General features: G+C 38.5%; 1 protein-coding gene across 1 annotated transcript; it reads right to left on the bottom strand.

The window, feature by feature from the left end:
* Nucleotides 1-896: 896 nt before the first annotated feature.
* On the bottom strand, nucleotides 897-18,915 carry LOC111575456 (PRELI domain-containing protein 1, mitochondrial-like). Its single transcript, XM_055010254.1, has 6 exons — nucleotides 18,761-18,915; nucleotides 17,345-17,551; nucleotides 15,710-15,935; nucleotides 13,095-13,208; nucleotides 11,819-11,897; nucleotides 897-2,175 (listed from the first exon to the last, which is right to left on the bottom strand). Exons 2-6 carry the CDS (start codon nucleotides 17,434-17,436, stop codon nucleotides 2,054-2,056), a joined length of 633 nt encoding a protein of 210 aa, XP_054866229.1. The 5' UTR covers nucleotides 17,437-17,551; nucleotides 18,761-18,915; the 3' UTR covers nucleotides 897-2,053.
* Nucleotides 18,916-20,259: the final 1,344 nt, after the last annotated feature.

Consider the following 20,259-nt stretch of genomic DNA (forward strand, 5'->3'; position numbering starts at 1 on the left):
CCGTCATGGAGGGAGCCTTGTCCGTAGTCACCAAAACAAGCCTTTCTAATGGTACATTTTTCTCCACAAAGAAACTTTTCGCCGCGTGGTAGATGTCAAAGCTGAGTCCCGGGCTTTTCCTGTCCGTAGTGCGCAGTCTATGTGCTACCAGGTGGCTAGTTAGCATGGCTAGTTAGCATGGCTAGTTAGCATGGCTAGTTAGCATGGAAGCTTTGTAGCGGCTAAAGTAGCATCTCTCCACATTGTACCGCTTTGCCGTCGCAATAGTCGCCCCGCAAATAGGACACACACATTTATCTTTCACTGTCGTGAAAAAGAACTCTTCCTCCCAGTCATCGTGAAAATAGTGTTTTCTCTTTCACTTTTCTGCCATGTTTTGGAGGTAAAAACCACATCTAGCTTCCCAAAGCGTCTGCGCCCGGACGCTTCAGCGGAATGACGTGGTGGTTTGACATGCGCAGTGAACTTTGACTCGGACAAGGTCAAAGTTCATTTACATCGAAGACATTTTTTTTTTTTTTTTTTTTTAAATAAAATTATAATAAATATTGTACTTTAAAATCTGCATTAATGTAAGTATTTCTGATTTAAAAAGAACAGCAACTATAATTTTTTATAAGGAATTTCATGGTGACTAGTGCTACTTTTAGAACATGTGTCACGGGCAACTCACATGGTCTCTGTGGGCAACCAGGCGCTCGCGGGCACCATGTTGGCTACCCCTGTTATACACCACGACAGCCTTAAAACCCGAAATTACCAGAAATGTCCATTTATATTGGAGGAGGAGGGAAAAAAAAAGAGTTTGTGCAGTGGGACCCCTTGGCAGTCACAGGGTGCATGTCCAAGTATAGCAAACAACAGCTCCGCAGAGAGACGGCAACACAGAGGCTAAATCAATAACTTAAGTTTTTATTAAAGCTCCGTCTGACAAAACATTAAACACAATGACAAACAAAATAAACAAAATGTTTGGGTTGTAAAACATTTTCAACTCAAAGTCTAAACAATTTACTTATTTTTGGACATCTCACTACGTGGTTAAAGTAAATCTGCACGAGTCCAGCATCACAAAATTCTAATTCTAAACAATTCATAAAAATACATCTTATTAATTATCTATTATCATTCAAGAATTGCAAAACAAACAAAAAACCCCACTAAATCCATCTTAAAGGGAATGCAATTATTGAAATGTTTACATTATCATCTTTAACACTAAATAATCTTGATATAAACAGGTAGATTTAAACGATCTATTCTCACCTAAGCAGCTAAGTAACACTCATAAAGGCTATTCACATTAAATCTGAGCACAGAATAGTGAGAACTTTGCTCATTCTGACTTTTTTGATATAAGTCACTTTGGTATGTTGTGATTAGAAATGAGTCAGTACAGGCTTTCTGGCAGTAGCTTTCTAATTATGTTTGTATATGCAATATTACAGGAAACATTGTGCGCTGACACTCGTAACACATACAGATGTGCTTCAGAGCTGGAAGTTTATTACAGTCTCAGAGAAGAAAATCATAAAAAGAGGGAAGTTTTTGCTTTAATTATTCCCCACAAGCACAATAAAACATTTCATTATATCCTCCTAAATTCTTCCTTTAATTGAAATTAAAACTGAACAGTCACAATGTGAGCTTTAACTTCAGCACAAAACACATTTGATTATTGTAATAAACCTGTAACAACCCCACTCATTTTATCATTATGCAGGAAATGCACAAAAAACAAAAGCTTATATAGTGATCAGAAAAATATCATTATTCCACAGTAGATTTATAATATATAAATAAGTGGCCCAGACACTGCAGGTCTGAAAGGCAGGAGGTTTCATACGAAGGCTCGAGACCTGAGATTTAATGAAATGAAGAAAACAGACAGCAAAGAAGAAGTCCAACAGTAGAGGTAATTCCACAGAGGCTGGTTTGCACTTCAGAAAAATACAGATTGCAGTAAACAGGGAGATCCCAGCAAGATGATCGAGACGATCAAAAGGCATTGTGCTGACTTCCTGTCACCTGTGCAGTACTTCAGTCAGTCCTGTCAGACGTACTGCTGAGGTTTCTGTGGGACAGCAGCAGCTGAAGCCAGAGTCTTTGCTGCCTCCTTGGCCTTCTCTGATGCATCCTTCACTGTGTCCCTGAGCAGCCGCTGGGGCGTCTCTCCTGAAACACCAGAACGTCCAGAGAAAGAAACAGAACAGAGTGAGGACAATGCTTCTTAAATATCACTTTTCAGACACAGAATACGTAACATCACTGGCTTCACCAAGCTGTTGAAGTGACACCTTTTTGTTACTCGGCCAAGGAGCGCGGCGGAGTTCTGTGATGATTGGCGTTGGTTTGTCTGTCTGTCTGTTAGCAACATTACTCAATGGATTTGGATGAAATTTTCAGGGAAGGTCAGAAATGACACAAGGACCAATTGATTAGATTTTGGCAGTGATGCAGCTTATAGTCTGGATCCACGGATTTGTTAAAGATTTCTGTATCATTGTGAGACAGCGGTACAACGTCACTGTAACTATGACAACAAGTAAACACTACTAGAACGCGGCAGAGTTATGTGATGATCGACGTTTTGATGACTCAAAAACGGACTAAACGGATTTGGATGAAATTTTCAGGGAAGGTCAGAAATGATACAAGGACCAAGTGATTAGATTTTGGCAGTGATGCGGCTTATAGTTTGGATCCACGGATTTGTTAAAGACTTCTGTATCATTGTGAGATAGCAGCACAGCATTACTGAAAGTATGACTACCAGTCAAAAGCTTGGACACATTCTCATTCAATGCTTTTTTAAAATGTGTATTCTTCTCTACATTGTAGATTAATACTGAAGATTAACACTTCTTTGTTTACAGCATAATTCCATATGTTTTTTTTAATAGTTCTGATGTCTTAAGTATTAATCTTCAATGTATAAAATAATTAAATAAAAAACATTGAATGAGAAGGTGTGTCCAAACTTTTGACTGGTAGTGTATGACAACAAACACTACGTCAGCTGCCTGCTGACGATCACATGATTGTGATCCTACTACAAATCCAGCTCTGTGGACTTATCAGGACTTATCCGTCAGAAATGATACAAGAAACAATTGATTAAACTGTGGGGGTGTTTCCGAGTCCGATCAATTCCCGCCGCCCGCTACATATTTAGGTCAAGTGATTCGGTATCTGTATATAACGTACACATGCATAACACATGCCTGTGGGTACATCTATATTAAATGAAACATTCTATATTGCCATGATTTCTAATCATCAATAATTAATAAAAAATATACTGCATTTCTGACAATGCCATATGGGGGAATGAACAGCCTTGGTGGAGTATTGCGCTCTCTGAGTGCTTTTCTTGTTGTTATATATGACAGTAAGGGATGCTCACTAAACACTTTTCTTCTTAGTTTAAACATTTATAAGAACAAGAATTCTGCTGTGTAGTTTTTAGTCTGTGACAAAGAGCAAGCAGTTGTTTTTCTATCTTTCTTCTTTCCGGATATTCATTTATTCATTAATGTTGCTGGCATTGAGTGAAAGTTGAAAACGTAAGAAGGCATTCAGCCGGTCTAACTGTGGTCCAGCAAGTTTCTTTTTTTGTCCCCAGTTGCACTGTGATGAAAGAATAATTGCAGGGCCTGATCTGACCTGACAAGCATCTGTCTGACAATGGTAAATTGTCCAGCTCCTTATTCGTTTCAGTTGGTATAGAAGATGACAGCTGTATTACATTTTAATGTGTGTGAACATAAAGTGAGCTGTCCTCTGTGCTGCAGCAGGCTTTTCTTTCATCTGCCAGTGTTCAGTTCAGGGTTGTGCTATGCTGAAAGTGACTGATCCACTGAAGCTGCAATCGTGACTTTTCTATGACATGGATTCGGGCATGCTAGAGGGAAAGGCAACGAAACCCAAACGATGATGGACGTTGCAGAAAAGGAGGAATTGCTTTTGAGAAGTCAGTAAAAGGGAACCTCCGCCATCGTTGGCCTGCTGTTATGAACTGCCTCACACTGGATTCAGAGCTACAGGCTGCAGAGTCTATTTGTGTCTGCCCTGACTGTGAACCCTCAACCTCATGTGAGAACAACGATTAGTGTCACAATACAGCCGAGTGATTTCCCTAAAATCTGAGAGGGACGGAAAGCAGTGAAGAGATGAGCCGTTTTTGTGATATTTACATATTCTATTCTAGTTGCAAATATTCACTGAATGTTTTTCCTGGGTTGGAAGGAGAAACCTCTTTCCATGTCCGGAGGCTGACTATAACTGAAGGAAGTGGATCTTGGGGATTGATAGTGGTCGAAACCAGAACGGGCTGAGTGTTACCTGCTTTTACACTTTCTAAATCCTAAAGCTTTTTTTGACAAGTAGTGGAAAATTGCCTGTCATTGTACGAACAGCATAAAAAGGTTTTGATATCTGGATAAGAAAGCTATCAGTAAATTTTGTCGAAGTTCACAAGAGTAATTTATAAAACAGCTTTTGGAGAAGGGAAGTCCAGATTCAGCCCACGTGGATCTGATGGTAGAAGCTTTTTGCCGACACCAGACTGCACTGAAGTTATGATGAAGTTTTAAGGTCGGAGAGTTAAAAGTTTGAGGCTGTTGTGCGTAAACTTAAACGTTTTGACGCAATCAGGATGCAAATTTAAAGAGACAAACTGAAAATTTATTCAAGCGGTAGATGTGAATCATTCAGTAGAATAATGATCCAAAGCACATCAGCACATCAACTGTTATGAGATGGAGTTCCAGGTGTGTTTGCTGATTGCCCATAAAAGTTGCCTAAATTGAGCTGCTGTCTAACTGCTGCCTGTGGTACTCGTGTTAATGAACTCCAACTGTCTGGTTTAGCTAGCTACCTGAGGCTTATGCTAAAGCTAAATTGGTAGACTAACACTGTCAGCAGACAGCTGCTAACACTGCTAATGTTTAGGACCAGCAGAGCTCTGCTGCGTACTTCCAACAACATACAAATTATATTGATTAGTGCGCTGCTCAAAGTATAGATACATTTTGGAGGTGACATTTCCTGGACTAATAAAATCACTGTGACATTTGTGGGCATTTGTTGCAGCTGGCCAGTTGTTTACAGGAAAAAGTCACTCCATCATCTAGATCAGGTATGAGGATTATTTTGATATCAAGACTGAATTTGACTTTCTGTGTTTAAGGCTTTGCATTTTGCTGCATCAGTCGATAAATAGCGATATGAAATTAGACATTTTCTGTCTCTCCAATGTGTAATCCCAGTAACCTGGAGTTTTGAAGTGAGGAACATGCACTGAACGTTTCTCTATGTGATATTGAATTTTAAACACCTACCATCTGCTATAGATCAAGACAGTTTAGTTAGCTGCTAAGATGTTTGAATCCTCTTTGAAAGATTACACTGCAGTATAATTACAGCTCTGGAAAACTCAAGGGAATTTATTTACCAGCTCTGCATTAGCCTTTACTCAGGGTTTTTCTAGCAGTTGATGATAGCAGCAACACTAATTATCTGACAGTTTATCCACAGCAAGACGTCAGACAAAAGATGTGCAGCTACGTCTTAAAAATAACATACCGTGTTATATTGTTTTAATTTCTTATTGGTGAATTTAACTGAGAAATACTCAGTGACTTTCTCGTACCCATCCCCTGATTTGTGATTTTCAATAACCTGTTCACGGAGTTGTATGGAGTGTTCCTTTTGTCTTTGCTGTGCAGTTACAGCCAGGATTCACTAGTGACCGGACCTTCCACATACAGGTGTGTTTATACTATAATCACTTGAGACACATTTGCTTCCTTCAGTTGATCTACATTTCACTGTTTGTGTGACTTCCAGCACCAACTGGCTGCACCTGTTTTGATTGGGTGAGTCACTTAAACCGGGCTCCAGACTATGGCCGCATGGCACCTTCTTTTTGGAGTGAGTTAAAATTCACATTCACATTGACATTACTATAACACAGTGCAGATTTCCAAGGACATTACCAAAAAGGCCAAGCATTTAGTGGACTCGACAAACGCCTTTAACAGTAGAAGAGGACTTCATGCTAGTAAAGCTAGTAGCACCTGTTCTAAGACTTAACATACATGAACTTTTAATCAGATAAATGGAGCTAAAAGTTTAGACAGGCATCCCAAAAAATTTCTGTTGATGTATTTCCTGTTTTATTGACCCCTTTCCTCATTAGAAATTTGATGTCGGCACTATTTCTGGTTGGATTTATAAAAGATTTGGAAGGTAAGGAATCAACTTTTTGTTTGTCTGAAGAATTTACTGTTTAAAAACCACATACTATATTCCTTTACTAAACAAGGAACTGCTCTGAAATTTGTACTGTTTGAAAGATTATGTATTTGCCAAATTTAATAAAACACGTCAAAAGTGGGTAATATAGCCTCATGTCACATTTTCCTGTGTATTCTCTTTTGCACGTAACCAATTCAAACACTTGTTAGTTTCCTTTCCTCTGCTTAGTAATATGCGTAAATTCAGCTGGTCATGATATCATGAAGCTGTTTTGGTGTCTCTGGTTGGCACATGCAGCTAATGTGTGAACCACAGTGGCATGAAGTAGGACTTTTATAACTTCATTGGCTCCAACAGCCTGTCCCTGTCTGATGCTTAAATCAAATTGCTTAGCTGATGGGTGTTAAAAAGATAAAGCGGTCTGAAGCTGATTATCTAAAAACAAACTTAGTAAAGAGGAGGCAGCCGGTTGATATGGGGAGGTCCGACTCAGACACACCTGATGATCCAACTGCAAGAGCAGGAACATGGAGACTGAACCGGTGGCTAACGCAGAGGTAGGGCCAAAAAATGAAATCAACCTTAATCACAATAATGATGTTAGCTTCCTACCATTACATAAACACTATCTATTGCAGTATTTACACTTAAAAATGCCCTCTTCCTATGAAATGCAGAACGCTCTTACTTTTGTTTTTTCCACTCATAGAAAAGAGAAAAAAAATCACTTGGTTTCATCTTGGACAGATCTGACAGTAGAACGTCCTATTTTACTATTTTCAAAGTCATTTTTGGTCAAACACCTGTCTAAGGGCTCTGTAGCTACTCAGTAGCAGCTACCACAGTCTGCAATGTGAGTCGTTTAGGGAACATCAGTAACAAGCAAGTCAAGTGTTTTGCCTGTGATAAGGTGGAAGGTGCTACCATATAAGAAAGTTGGTCGCACCAGTGCTACCAGTGAAAAGGTTAGTCTTGGAGCCCTGTTTAAAGTGGGTGAATACTTATGCACTTATACAAGTGGGTCAAAAATTACCTGTAAGGTTGTTTTCTTGCAATATCTTTGTAATGAAAAGTTTTTATCATTTAATTGTCCAGTTATTCCTCAAAAAACATGTTTTTGATGTCCTTGTATTTAATTTTTTAAGTTACCTTCTACACTTTTAAAGAAATTGTAATATTTGTATGACTACCCCAAGCTCTTTATCACTGATAATATCATACAAGAGGTGATGAAGTACACAAACTTGGAGGGAAATAGTGAAAAATGTCAACAAAATGGAGGCTGACATTCTTCTATTGCTGTTCTGTGTAATATTCTTCTTTTTCAATTATCAAAATGTTCAAAATGTGTTATAAAGTGAAAAAATAAACATATTTCAAACATGAAATCTTTCTTGTGTGGATCAAAATATAATATAAACAATAATACAAGTTATTAGTCTGAACCAAATGACATAAGTAGCATAAAAACACACTGATTCTAATACAGTCATTTTTGACCCACTTATGGAAGAGTGTAGGGTCCAATCACTCGTGCATCAAAGGGTTAATTAATAGACATTATTTTGTATAAATATATATTCACATAAAAGAATCTTCTCTGTAATTTAATGTCCAAAAAGGTAAATTCAATTTCCCATGATTCAATGTTAAAAGGCGACAAAAAGGAAACACTTTTTACAGACAGTGTATGCAGGTCTAAACCATGAACACTGCGTCTCAGTTATCGATCAATTAGCATCAACTTGTGATTGTAGATCAGCTGACAGCAGAGGTACACAGACCCAGGGGTACTGCACGCAATCACAGCATTTCATCCCACACGTGACCTCCCAACCTGTCAAATCCCATAAGAATAAACTGTATACAAAACCAAACAAGCAAATAAACAACAGCTCAGAGTGTTTGAAACTCTGTTGAACATCCTTCATCAGTAACTGTACAGCCACACAATGGCAACCTTTAGTAAGTGATGTTACTTTCTCAAGTTATGAGGGTTTGCCTTTGCTTTATAACCATTTTTTTATGTAAATGTAATGCAGGACCTGTTAATCTCTAAAGCCCCTAAATTCGGGGTCAAAAATGCAGATACCTCAGTTTTCAGTAACTGCACAAACAAGATAGGAAATCCAAAAATTATTTTTGGTAGTATTTTAGTAATAATCAATGGAGTGTGAAAGAAACGTATTTCTGTAGTGCAATTTTCAAATACAGTTCATCTTGATGTATTAAAGAACCTTGATTTAAAACAGCATTAAACACTACAACAATAATCACAAGCAAATTTCTCTCTGCAGTGTAGACCTGTTCATCAGTCTGACACTGGACATAAATTCTAACAAAGTGTCGCTGCATTTGGAGGAAAAACAAAAAAATACGACTGGATCTAATTTTCCTCCAGTAAAAGGGTCTTCACAAGGGCTCAAAGCAGTGTGTACGATTTAGTGGCATCTAGTGGTGAGGTTGTACATTGCAACCAACCATCTCAATCTGTCCTTTCAAGTGTGTAGGAGAACCTACATTGGCATTACTTCAACGTAAAAAACATGACACTCTCTCTTGAGCCAGTGTTTGCAGAAACACAACCACATAGTGGGCTCCATGGAGGATCATCCTCCCCATATGTACAGGTCATTCTAATCTAACAAGCACAGAATACTATATTTATTTCCTGAGAATAGATCCTCGTAAATCCTACACGCTGATCCTTTCATTTATCCTCTTAGGGGCAACTAAACAATACATAATCTACACTACACTTTGTGTCACTGTTACTCAGATGCAACAAACAGGGGAGAGAGTCACTACCGCTACACAATCTACAGTGCAAGGCTTAACTAATACCAGTCAAAAGTGTGGACACGTCTTCTTCTTTAATGTTTTTTCTATATTTTCATGACTATTTACATTGTAGATTCTCACTGAAGGCATCAAAACTATGAATGAACACATATGGAATTATGTAGGAAACAAAAAGTGTAAGAAGAGTCAAAACATGTTTTATATTTTAGATTCCTCAAAGGAACCATCCTCTGCTTTGATTACTGCTTTGCAAACTCTTGCCATTCTCTCCCTGAGCTTCATGAGGTAGTCACCTGAAACGGTTTTCATTTCACAGGTGTGCCTTGTCAAGGTTCATTTGTGGAATTTCTTGTCTTCTTAATGGGGTTGGGACCATCAGTTGTGTTGTGCAGAAGTCAGGTTGGTCCACAGTTGACAGTCCTATTTGACAACTGTTAGAATCCATATTATGGCAAGAACCAATCAGCTAAGTAAAGAGAAACGACAGTCCATCATTACTTCTAAGAACTGAACCTCAGTCAGTCTGGAAAATTGCAAAAACTTTGAATGTATCCCCAAGTGCAGTCACAAAAACCACCAAGTGCTACAACAAAACTGGCTCACATGAGGACCACTGCAGGAAAGGAAGACCAAGAGTCTCCTCTGCTGCTGAGGAGAAGTTCATCCCAGCCTCCAGCCTCAGAAATGGAAAGTTAACACAGCACCTCAGATTAGAGCCCAGATAAATGTCACACAGAGTTCTAGTAGCAGACACATCTCTACATCAACTGTTCAGAGAAGACTGAACCAATCAGGCCTTTATGGTCAAATAGCTGCTAAGAAACCACTACTAAGGAAAAGCAACAAGCAGAAGAGATTAGTTTGGGCCAAGAAACACAAGGAATAGACATTAGACCAGTGGAAATCTGTGCTTTGGTCTGATGAGTCCAAATGTGAGATCTTTGGTTCCATCCACTGTGTCTTTGTGCGACAGAAAAGGTGAACAGATGGACTCTACATGCATGGTTCCCACCATGAAGCATGGAGGAGGAGGTATGATGGTGTGGGGGTGCTTTGCTGGTGACACTGTTGGGGATTTATTCCAAACTGAAGGAACACTGAACCAGCATGGCTACCACAGCATCCTGCAGTGACATGCCATCCCATCCGGTTTGTGTTTAGTTGGACCATCATTTATTTTTCAACAGGACAATGACCCCAAACACACCTCCAGGCTGTGGAAGGACTATCTGACCAAGAAGGAGAGTGATGGAGTGCTGCGTCAGATGATCTGGCCTCTACAGTCACCTGACCTAAACCCAATCCAGATGGTTTGGGATGAGATGGACCACAGAGTGAAGGAAAAAGGTCCAACAAGTGCTCAGCATCTCTGGGAACTCCTTCAAGACTGTTGGAAAACCATTTCAGGTGACTACCTCATGAAGCTCATGGAGAGAATGCCAAAAGTGGATAAGAGCAGTAATCAACGCAAAAGTTGTTTTGAAGAATCTAAAATATAAAACATGTTTTGACTTATTTCACACTTTTTTGTCTACTACATAATTCCACGTGTTCATTCATAGTTTTGATGCCTTCAGTGAGAATTTACAATGTAAATAGTCATGAAAATAAAGAAAAACCATTAAATGAGAAGGTCCAAACTTTTGACTGGTAGTGTACATGGCCTGGGACGGCAGATGGATGCACCACTCCTAACATACTTACCACAACGCTCAGCCTGATGCCAATTCCTGCAGTGGCATCAACAAAGGGGCAACAGGACAGAATCACAACAGTGAGAGAATGCCCTTTCAGACAACAGTACGCTGCATCAGCACAACACATAGTTTGTTGCGCCACACAATCCTCCCTCGTCGGGGCCCACAACCACAGTGGGCACCACCTTTTTCACGATGGCGTCATGTGATTGAAAGTCACCTTATTGATTATTACAATCACATCTTTCAGCTTTTCAAATGTGAATATTTTCAAGTTTTACTGTGGCACAATAAATATCTTTGTGTTTTGGACAACTGATGAGACATACCAAGAAGTTTGCTGTCAACTTTGTATTTTTATTTCTGTTTACCTATTTTCAAAAATGTACTGCAAGAAACATACAACTGCCAGTTTTTGTTGCATTTTTACAGACAGTCCATTTCACAATTCAGAAGTTCTTTCTTATTTACGTGATCGGGTTTTTGTTTTTACTCCACCTCCATCTTTTACAGAAGCGTCTTTTAATACAACCTGCTCTACCAAATTTTGTTTATGCAACACCGGCTTTAAACTGTTTTGACATTAACCTAAATCCAGAAATTCAAGCTGACTGTCTCTGTAGTTGTCATGGTTTCATATCCCTCTGCAGTCACATGGCATTTTCGAGCAGCAATAAGGACCTCTAGGCTACTTTGGGTGCTTAAATTATCCTGTTCCTTAATCAAACATGCAGGAGTAAATTAAGCTCTGTGGGCAAGGGTGAGCTATTTCAGGGTTTTTTTTCTACGGACTTGTCAAGAGTCGTTATGGGAATAGAAATGTTTCGTCACGCATTCAAACTGTAGGAAGGGGTGTGTATATAAATTAAACCATAAATGGGTTAAAGTAAACAGTGTATAACATGTCACAGTCCTGTGTTTTGAGGAAAGTCAGCACTGCTTCCTGCATGTGTTTTCTCCTTTCCAGAAATGGCAACAGTTAAAAATAAACTGTTTTGTTTCCCGTCGGCTCTTTCTGCTGGCACACGCGTGCATGGTGAAACGTGAAGTGTACATACCCTGTAGGTTGGACAGCGCATATTCCAGCCCCTTCATGGCCTTCACCTGGTTGCTCTTGAAGCGAGCCAAACCAAACTCCTGGGAAAACACACAACAGGAAATGGCTTTGCATGGGGGAGACATCTGAAAAACACCAGCTAACAGTCGTTTCTCCCACTCTCTGGGGGATTTCACAGCGAGCCTGGCATATTCCACATCCAATAATAACAATTTTCGGCTGACATATTTTTGGCATCGCTTTCACTTCACCCCACGAATCTCCCACTTCTTTATTCTGGCATTTGCACAGAGGCTCTCACTTCTCTGTTGTCCACTATGACCTACAATCAAAGGTTCTGAAATCCTCTAGGTCATCCTCCATGGTAAAAATAAATCTATCTGCTTGAATTGGGGCATATACACGACCGTTCAAAAATTTGGGTTCACTTAGAAATGCCGTTATTTTGAAAGAAAAGCAGTTTTTCCAATGATGATAACGTTAAATTAATTCGGAATTTGCATCAAACATGGAGGCAATCTATATTGATTTACATTAAGGTCAGCAGTGGCCAAGACTGTGCACATGGTCCAGAAGAACGACGCAATACAAATTTATGACAAGTCCTAATTCCTGCAGCAGTCTCTTGAATCAATTTATACACAACTTTTGAGCCCTCGATACTTTGACTCACACCGAAATGCATTCTAGAAACGTACACGACCGTTCAAAAGTTTGATGTCACTTAGAAATGTCCTTATTTTTGAAAGAAAAGCAATTTCTTTCAATGAAGATAACATTAAATTAATCAGAAATACAGTCTAGACATTGTTAATGTGGTAAATGACTATTCTAGCTGGAAACAGCTGATTTTTAATGGAATATCTCCATAGAGGTACAGAGGAACATTTCCAGCAACCATCACTCCTGTGTTCTAATGTTACATTGTGTTAGCTAATGGTGTTGAAAGGCTAATTGATGATTAGAAAACCCTTGTGTAATTATGTTAGCACATGATTAAAGTGTGAGTTCTCATGGAAAACATGAAATTGTCTGGGTGACCTCAAACTTTTGAACGGTGGTGTAGCTCAAAAACATAGGCTAGATAAAAGTAGGGTATGGAGAAATGATTCTGTGTGAATACTATCTGAATGCCATCACAACCAGATACTAATTAATTCAGATTTGATTTCTGTAAAGAACACAAACACTCCTGCTGAAAAAAAATGAGAAAAACACTCATGCATATTCTATTCAGGGTAGGGAATTAAAGTACTGCAGCTAGAGGTTAAATGTACCTGAATAGGTTTGGAGAAGCCATAAATGCTTGAGGATATCCACGCCTCCCGTTTCAGTTGTGTGGTTGCTGGCTGCTCCACTGAGTCCTTGAAAACACAACGCTCTTCAACCGACTAATTGGTAGACAGAGAAAAGTGACAGAAAGTTCAGGATTTCAAGCAACTCCAGCAATGCTTGTGTCTTAATATTGAAAAATTAAGAAGAAAATTGTCACATTAGATTGAATTTGCACCCTCATGTAGAATAAAGCACTTAATACAGGCTAGCCAGGCCTTTTCCAATTATAGTTCTCCAAGAGTCTATTATTTAAGAGACTCTTGGAGAACTCTGTTCCAAATATGTTAACTTTTTGAAAAAGATGGTACAACAGCACAAATGTTCGTATCTTTGAATGAAGAAATGAGGACTTTATGGGTCCCTCCCTGCACTGTAGTAAAAATATTTCAAATGTTTCCAGCCTCTCCCACACTCATCTGGGCTATTTTCATCAATGCTTACATCAGACTTCCACCAGTTACTTTAACGGCATTATGTTTTATATGGCGGTAGATTAAAAACATCGTAAATCAAACCAGCTGTGGTATGTAGTTGTACAGCAGTCACAATGTAAAAATACTGCATCTTAAAGTTGCGTAACGTACAAGTCATGTCAAGGTTTAAGATGAGACTGAATTAATTTACTACACCTGACTGTACTGCGCAGTCAAAGTATCCGCATAGCAGACAGTATTCAGCAAGGATTTGTACACAGATTTGTTAAACGTGTGGTGATTTTTGAAGTACAAAATAAGGACCTCAGTGTTAATTGGTTCCTTCAACCCTGGTGTTTTGGCAACCGACAGAACTGCTGAGTGTGGCCAGAAATGCACCCTACAGCACATGCTACTACTGGAAAGGTACCGCAATACCCTGCTGTTAAAAATACTAGTATACCTGTTATGGCAACGCACACACTTTCAGATGAATGGCAGGGTTTTAAGAGAGGCTACATTTCCTACGAGTTGCTTCGATGTGCAACAACAACACAGTGTGTGTGTGTGTGTGTGTGTGTGTGTGTGTGTGTGTGTGTGTAGTGCTCTGCTTCCTCTCCCAGCAAGGACAGTAGGCGTGTCAGACGTTTTTTTTCTTTCATATGCAAACTGCAGCGGCTTTCAGGGTGACAAAATGGAAGGCATGCCTGCAAATTTGAGCACTCTTGCCGACAGCCAACGGACTGTGCTGAAAACATGCGCGCAAAGTCAAATATGACCCGAAATATGACCGCATAGAAACCACAACGAAACTTAGCAAAGCATCTTGCTGAGTAATATTGCGCCTTGTCCAGAGAACTCAAAGAGCAACAGGTTTGCGAATGCCCTCAAATAAAGACAAATGACTTTAATTTCTAATGTAACTGTTTTTGCCGTTGGAGTATGGCAAGGCAAATTATGGTAATGATCATTGTTTAATTTGACTTTATCTTTTTAGCTGACTTACTCAAGTAGGATGAGCTTAACCTTTAGATGCATGAGTGACTGGGCCCTACACCCAAAAGCAGGTCAAAAATGAGAATCAATGTGTTTTTATGCCATCTTTGTCATTTTGGTTAAGAATATCATTTGTATTATTGTTTGTATTATAGTTTTGCCCACATAAGAATGATTTCATTTGAAATTTCGTTTAAATCTGTTTATTTTTCACTTTATAACAGATTTTGAACATTTTGATAATTGAAAAAGACGAATATTACTCAGAACAGCAATAGAAGAATGTCAACATCTGTTTTATGAACATTTTTCTACACTTTTCCTTTATCTGTCGCTATTCTCCATTCCTCCAAGTTTGTGCACTGCATTCCCTCTTGTATGATATTATCAGTGATAAAGAGCTTGGGGTAGTCATACAAATATTACAGTCTCTTTAAAAGTATAAAAGCTAACTTGAACATCTAAATGGAATGGTATCAAAAACATGTTTTTGAGGAATAGCTGGAATATAAAATGATAAAACCTTTTATTGCAAAGATATTGCAAGAAAACGACCTCACCAGGTCATTTTTGACCCATTTGTGCATCTAAGGGTTAACTTAGAGATGTTGCTGTTTTGATGTGGTGTCGTTCCAGTACTGACATTTAGGTAGGTATCGTACTGAAGTCAGTGTTTCGGTATCATGGAAGACTATAACTGATCGTGATGTCAAACCACAATACTTTCCCATATCATGCTAACTTTAACACAATAATACAATACAATACAATGCAATAACTTTATTAATCCCCGAAGGGAAATTCAATTGTCTGGTGTCTCATCTGTTTACTTCAGAATTAAATAGTCTAATTGCTGATGGTAAGAAAGATTTTCTGAATCTTCCTCATTTTTCTGAATCTCAAACCCTGCGTAAATTACATTTTTACTTGCAAAAACTAGAAATTCAAACAGACGTTTTAGTCGCGAAAATCTATCTGAAATTTTCCTAATTTAGAAGTAAAACACAAAACCACAAAGACACAGATGAAAGCTATATTCTTACTATCTGAAAAAATACAACACTTGATACCAAAAGCTGCATGTTCATTACAGAGTCGCTGAAATTACAGAATGAAAGCAGCTGACCACAGAGACTGAGAGGCCTCACCATGAGTGTTGTGTGGTTGAGGTTCCAGGTGTAGGTGGTTAGGCTCCTGTTGACAGGGTCTACGATGGAGTCCTCGATGATGTACACAGAGCGAGACATGCCTCCAGGGAAGAATCGCTCCGCCCAGCGAGGCAACCGGTTGGTCTTCATAAGGAGGCGCCTGGAGAAGAGCCGATTGTCTGCAGTTACCTCCCGATACACAACGTCCTCCGTGAGAACGTGGGTGCTGGTTGACACACAAACACACAGCTGTGTCAGATAGAAGCTAACCATTAGGCATGAAGCTTTACAATGTTTCAGCATACTTTCACTTGTGCTCAAACTGTTGTCCATTAGTAGTTAAAAGAAAATGGATGCAAATATTTCCTGATATCTGGCACAACTTTTTTACACAACCAAACAGCCCTATGTTTGTGAAATCATCCATTATCTATACACCGCTTAATCCTCATCAGGGTCGCAGGGGGCTGGACACCCTGGACAGGTCACCATCCTATCACAGGGCTACACATAGAGACAAACAATCACACTCACACCTGTGGACAATTTAGTTACCAATTAACCTCAGCATGTTTTTGGACTGCGGGAGGAAGCTGGAGAACCCGGAGAAAACCCACACATGCACTAAGAAAACATGCAAACTCCATGCAGAAAGATCCCAGAAAGGTCGGGATGTGAACCGGGGATCTTCTAGGTGCAAAGCGAAAGTGCTAACCACCAAGCCACTGTGCAGCCCCTGATGCTGCTAGCTAAAGCAAAAAACAAATCAACTACCTGACCACTCAGGAAGGCTAAACTTAGTTTTACTTCTCTGGTGCATTTTCTCAGTTCCCTAGATTAACCATGACTGAGGCTCTTTTTTGCTGTCAGTCTTCAAAAGCAAAGCAGTGTACGCACAATACCTTTTATAGTAACATCCAAACTGCCTTCTAACTCGGCACACTTCTGCAGGCCTCTCAACACAATGGTACAAACACATTACATGTACTATTATTAAAAGCCAAACTTTCTTCTTTAAAGTTGAGAATTTACAGATTAAATCTTTTTTAAAACATATAATACACACTGATGCTGTATATATTAAAGTCTTATCATTATTGTGACTTATTGTCCCCAGTGCACAGTGGATATTTGACATGGACACCAAACCAAAAATACTGATCTAATAACATAAGCACTTTTTAATCACTTTCTGTGAATTATTATGAAGTATCACATGTTAACAGGCTGATGCTGACCAGTACATTTTACCATTTTAGTTTAGTGTGTTAGCATGCTAACATTTGTTATTTAGCACAAAACACAAAGCACAGATGAGAGGGACGGGGACATTAATAGTTTAGCAAGTCAAGGGATCAAGAAATCTTAATTTTTAAAGTTTTGAGTGTCTGTATCAAACTTTACGACAATCCAGGTAATAGTTAAGACATTTCCATAACAGCCAAAAATGTGAGCCAGCATCGCAATTCATCTGATAGCTGTTAAAATACTGCAGCCTAAACCACAACTGTCAACCTCAAGGTGGAAATCAGGGAATCACAAAAATGTAGGACCACGAATAGCGGTACAAAAACCACCAAATGTGTTCCAAGAAGCACCTCTCATAAAAACCTGACAATAAAAGCATTTTATTACCTGAATGGGTTTGGATACCTCTGCCAGAAAGCAGTGACAACATGGTCCCATGCACTTTTAATGTCTGTGTTATTACAGAAATATTTGACCATTTTTCTCTTGCTGATGTGCTGGATGCCCTGAATCCCGAACCCTTAGGTCCCTTCTTGTGACTACATAAAACAATGAAAAGCTGGGTGCTGACTCCATCCAAAGTCTGGCGTGGTCCTGATGGAGTGGAAAGAGTTGATTGTTAAAAACCATGAAAGCACAGGGTCACATTTGATGATCACATCTGATTTCACAGTGTCACTTCTGTTAGTCCACTGTAGGAAATTCTGCTTATTATTTGACAGGATTGTTTCAATAGGATTTATGGATCAACAATCTTTTATTAGATATTTAATTTGCTGGTTAATTCAGAAACATCTGGTATGTTATCCATGAATAATCTCTTAGCTGGCTTTATAGAAACCAGTTGAGTGATGTTTTGTTTGTTAATCTTGGTTGTGTCACAACTGCATTTTCCCTTTACAGTAGATATTAGTTGTACAGTAGCATATCCGCGAATACCAAAGGCCACAATGAGCCAGGGAAGTGTATGATGAATTTTCTAAATATAAAAAAGGGATTGAAGCAATATCCTTCTTGCCAAATTACAGTAATCGGTAAACATCTATAGCGCCATATGTAAACCATGCCATGTCTCCCTACTGTCTCCCTACTGTCAGTGGTGGGAGTGTGTGTCTGTGGGCGTGTGTGTGTCTGTGTATGTATGGGTGTGTGTGTGTGTATGTATGTGTGTGTGGACGTGTGGACGTGTGCGTGCTCCTGCAGTTGTGTGCATATATGTATATATGGAGGGAGGGAGGGAGGGACGGGTTTTCTTCTTTTTAATGTTTTTAATGTTGTAAAGCACTTTGCGTTGCATTTTTAACTGTATGAAAAGTGCTATATAAATAAAGTTTGATTTGATTTGATGATAAACTCAATTGCTCTATTATTCGCAAAACACCCTAAATGCATCCATACAAGTCATATTTCCCCCATTGTGTAAAAATTAAGTTGTTGTTTAGGCATTACGTACACGTCACCTTGAAATACAGCCTACACTGTGCTACAGCTGAGGTTAAAGCTTGTTGTTAGCTTCCTGAACACCGTTACTGCTACAATGTTAGCTCCCTGGGCAGCTAAGTGCTAGCTAATTAGCTTCAAGAAAACTTTAAATACTCAAATAACTCAACATATTTACATGTAACGGTTATAGTGAGACTAAGTAACAGCCGGTGTATTCATTATTTTACAGTTCAATCGTGACTGTAATGAACATTTGACAGGTACCTATGTTAATAAAGTTGAGCTAGTCTCAACGCCAAGCGGACATTTAACCAAAGATTCAAACGCACTCAGCTGCAATAGGAAACAAGACGAGCTTACCTGGAGTTACTGCTAATGAAATGCTAAGCTAATAAACATCCGTAGACTGTTTGCTTGCTGTGCCTCAAGCCCTAACACTTCCAAACATTAGCTAATTACATGCATTATGCTACATGTGACAGACGGGAGGAGCAGTGATGGTCGGGGTCGGACTGTTTTACAGGAACACTGCTTCCGGCTATCGTTTCAAAGTAAAGCTCTTAGTCTTCTTTTCGTTAACTGGCGGTTGACAAACCAGCTTAAAGACGCACCACCGCCACCTATCGAACTAGAATGTGAAACAGTAGATTGGCAGACAAAATGAAAAGAAAAAATATATATCTGCATGTAAAAATATGTAAAAATTATTTGTTATTAAAATAGTATGGAAACTAAACTGAAAACAACAACTCAATAAACCCCACAAGCAAAGAAACAAACAACAGAGATTTATATAATTATGAAAGATAATGACACAATTTATATTTTGACTGTTTTTGATAAGACAGAATTGCAGAATGGGACTTTGGCTCGAGGGTGAATACCGCCATTTTTCAACTGATGACAACAATTAATTAATTGTTTAAATAGATAATAAACAAACAAATAAATAAATGAATAACTGTGTTCAATTAAAGAGTTTAACATCACTGAAAGGTTTGACAAAAAGATCATATTATTACAATCCCCAAAGGATAAGATAAGAATACGGCTTCTAAACAAGGGTTTCTTTGTTGCTTAATGTATACCCATATCTAAGAAACTGTAATAAATCTTTCCAAACCTAAGGGTGATGGTTATTCACTGATACAGAAGAAGACTGAATAAATAAATAAATAAATAAATAAATAAATGTTTGCAAATATTTGTAAATACTTTTGATCATTTACAAATGATGTATACAAATATCCATTAATAAATGTTCTGTTTTATGTGTTCATTTATTTGTTCATTTATTATATAAATAATCAAACATATTTACAAATATTTGTTGGCAAAAACTTTATTTATTTATTTAGCATGTAAATGATCAAAGCTATTTAAATATTTGTAAACAAATACTCATTTATTTGTAAACAAATATTTATTTACTTGTAAACTGATATTTCTTTACTTGTAAGCAAATGTTTTTATTTTAAAACTGATATGTTTTAATTTATTTTTTGTGAACAAGATTCACTTCTCGCCCTTATCGGGCTCGCAGGCACAGGAGGCCTGCAAAGTCCACTGCTGTCCATAGACGAAGGCGAACTGTCCGGCACAGACACTAGTCAGCCAAATAAAAATGAACTGCATGCATTAGAATAGCAGTGCACGCATTTATGTAATTCTACAAAACAAAATGAAGCAATGAAACAAAACAGATTTACTTGCCTTTCTCTTTGAACTTACTTTACGTGAAAACAAGTGTTGTTTGAATGATCCTGCATCACCAAAAATCAACCTTTTTTCAATGAAGAACACATTAAATTAATCAGAAATACAGTCTAGCCATTGTTAATGTGGTAAATGACTATTCT

This window comes from Amphiprion ocellaris, chromosome 4 (assembly GCF_022539595.1).
Source record: "Amphiprion ocellaris isolate individual 3 ecotype Okinawa chromosome 4, ASM2253959v1, whole genome shotgun sequence".
NCBI classification, from domain to species: domain Eukaryota; kingdom Metazoa; phylum Chordata; class Actinopteri; family Pomacentridae; genus Amphiprion; species Amphiprion ocellaris.

Coding starts and splice junctions, on each gene's coding strand:
- LOC111575456 (XM_055010254.1), bottom strand. CDS start 17,436: ATGGTCAAATATTTCTGTAATAACACAGACATTAAAAGTGCATGGGAC. Junction 13,209..15,709: donor TCAACCACACAACACTCATG/GTGAGGCCTCTC, acceptor TCTACCAATTAG/TCGGTTGAAGAGCGTTGTGT. Junction 2,176..11,818: donor TGCGCTGTCCAACCTACAGG/GTATGTACACTT, acceptor CTGGTGTTTCAG/GAGAGACGCCCCAGCGGCTG.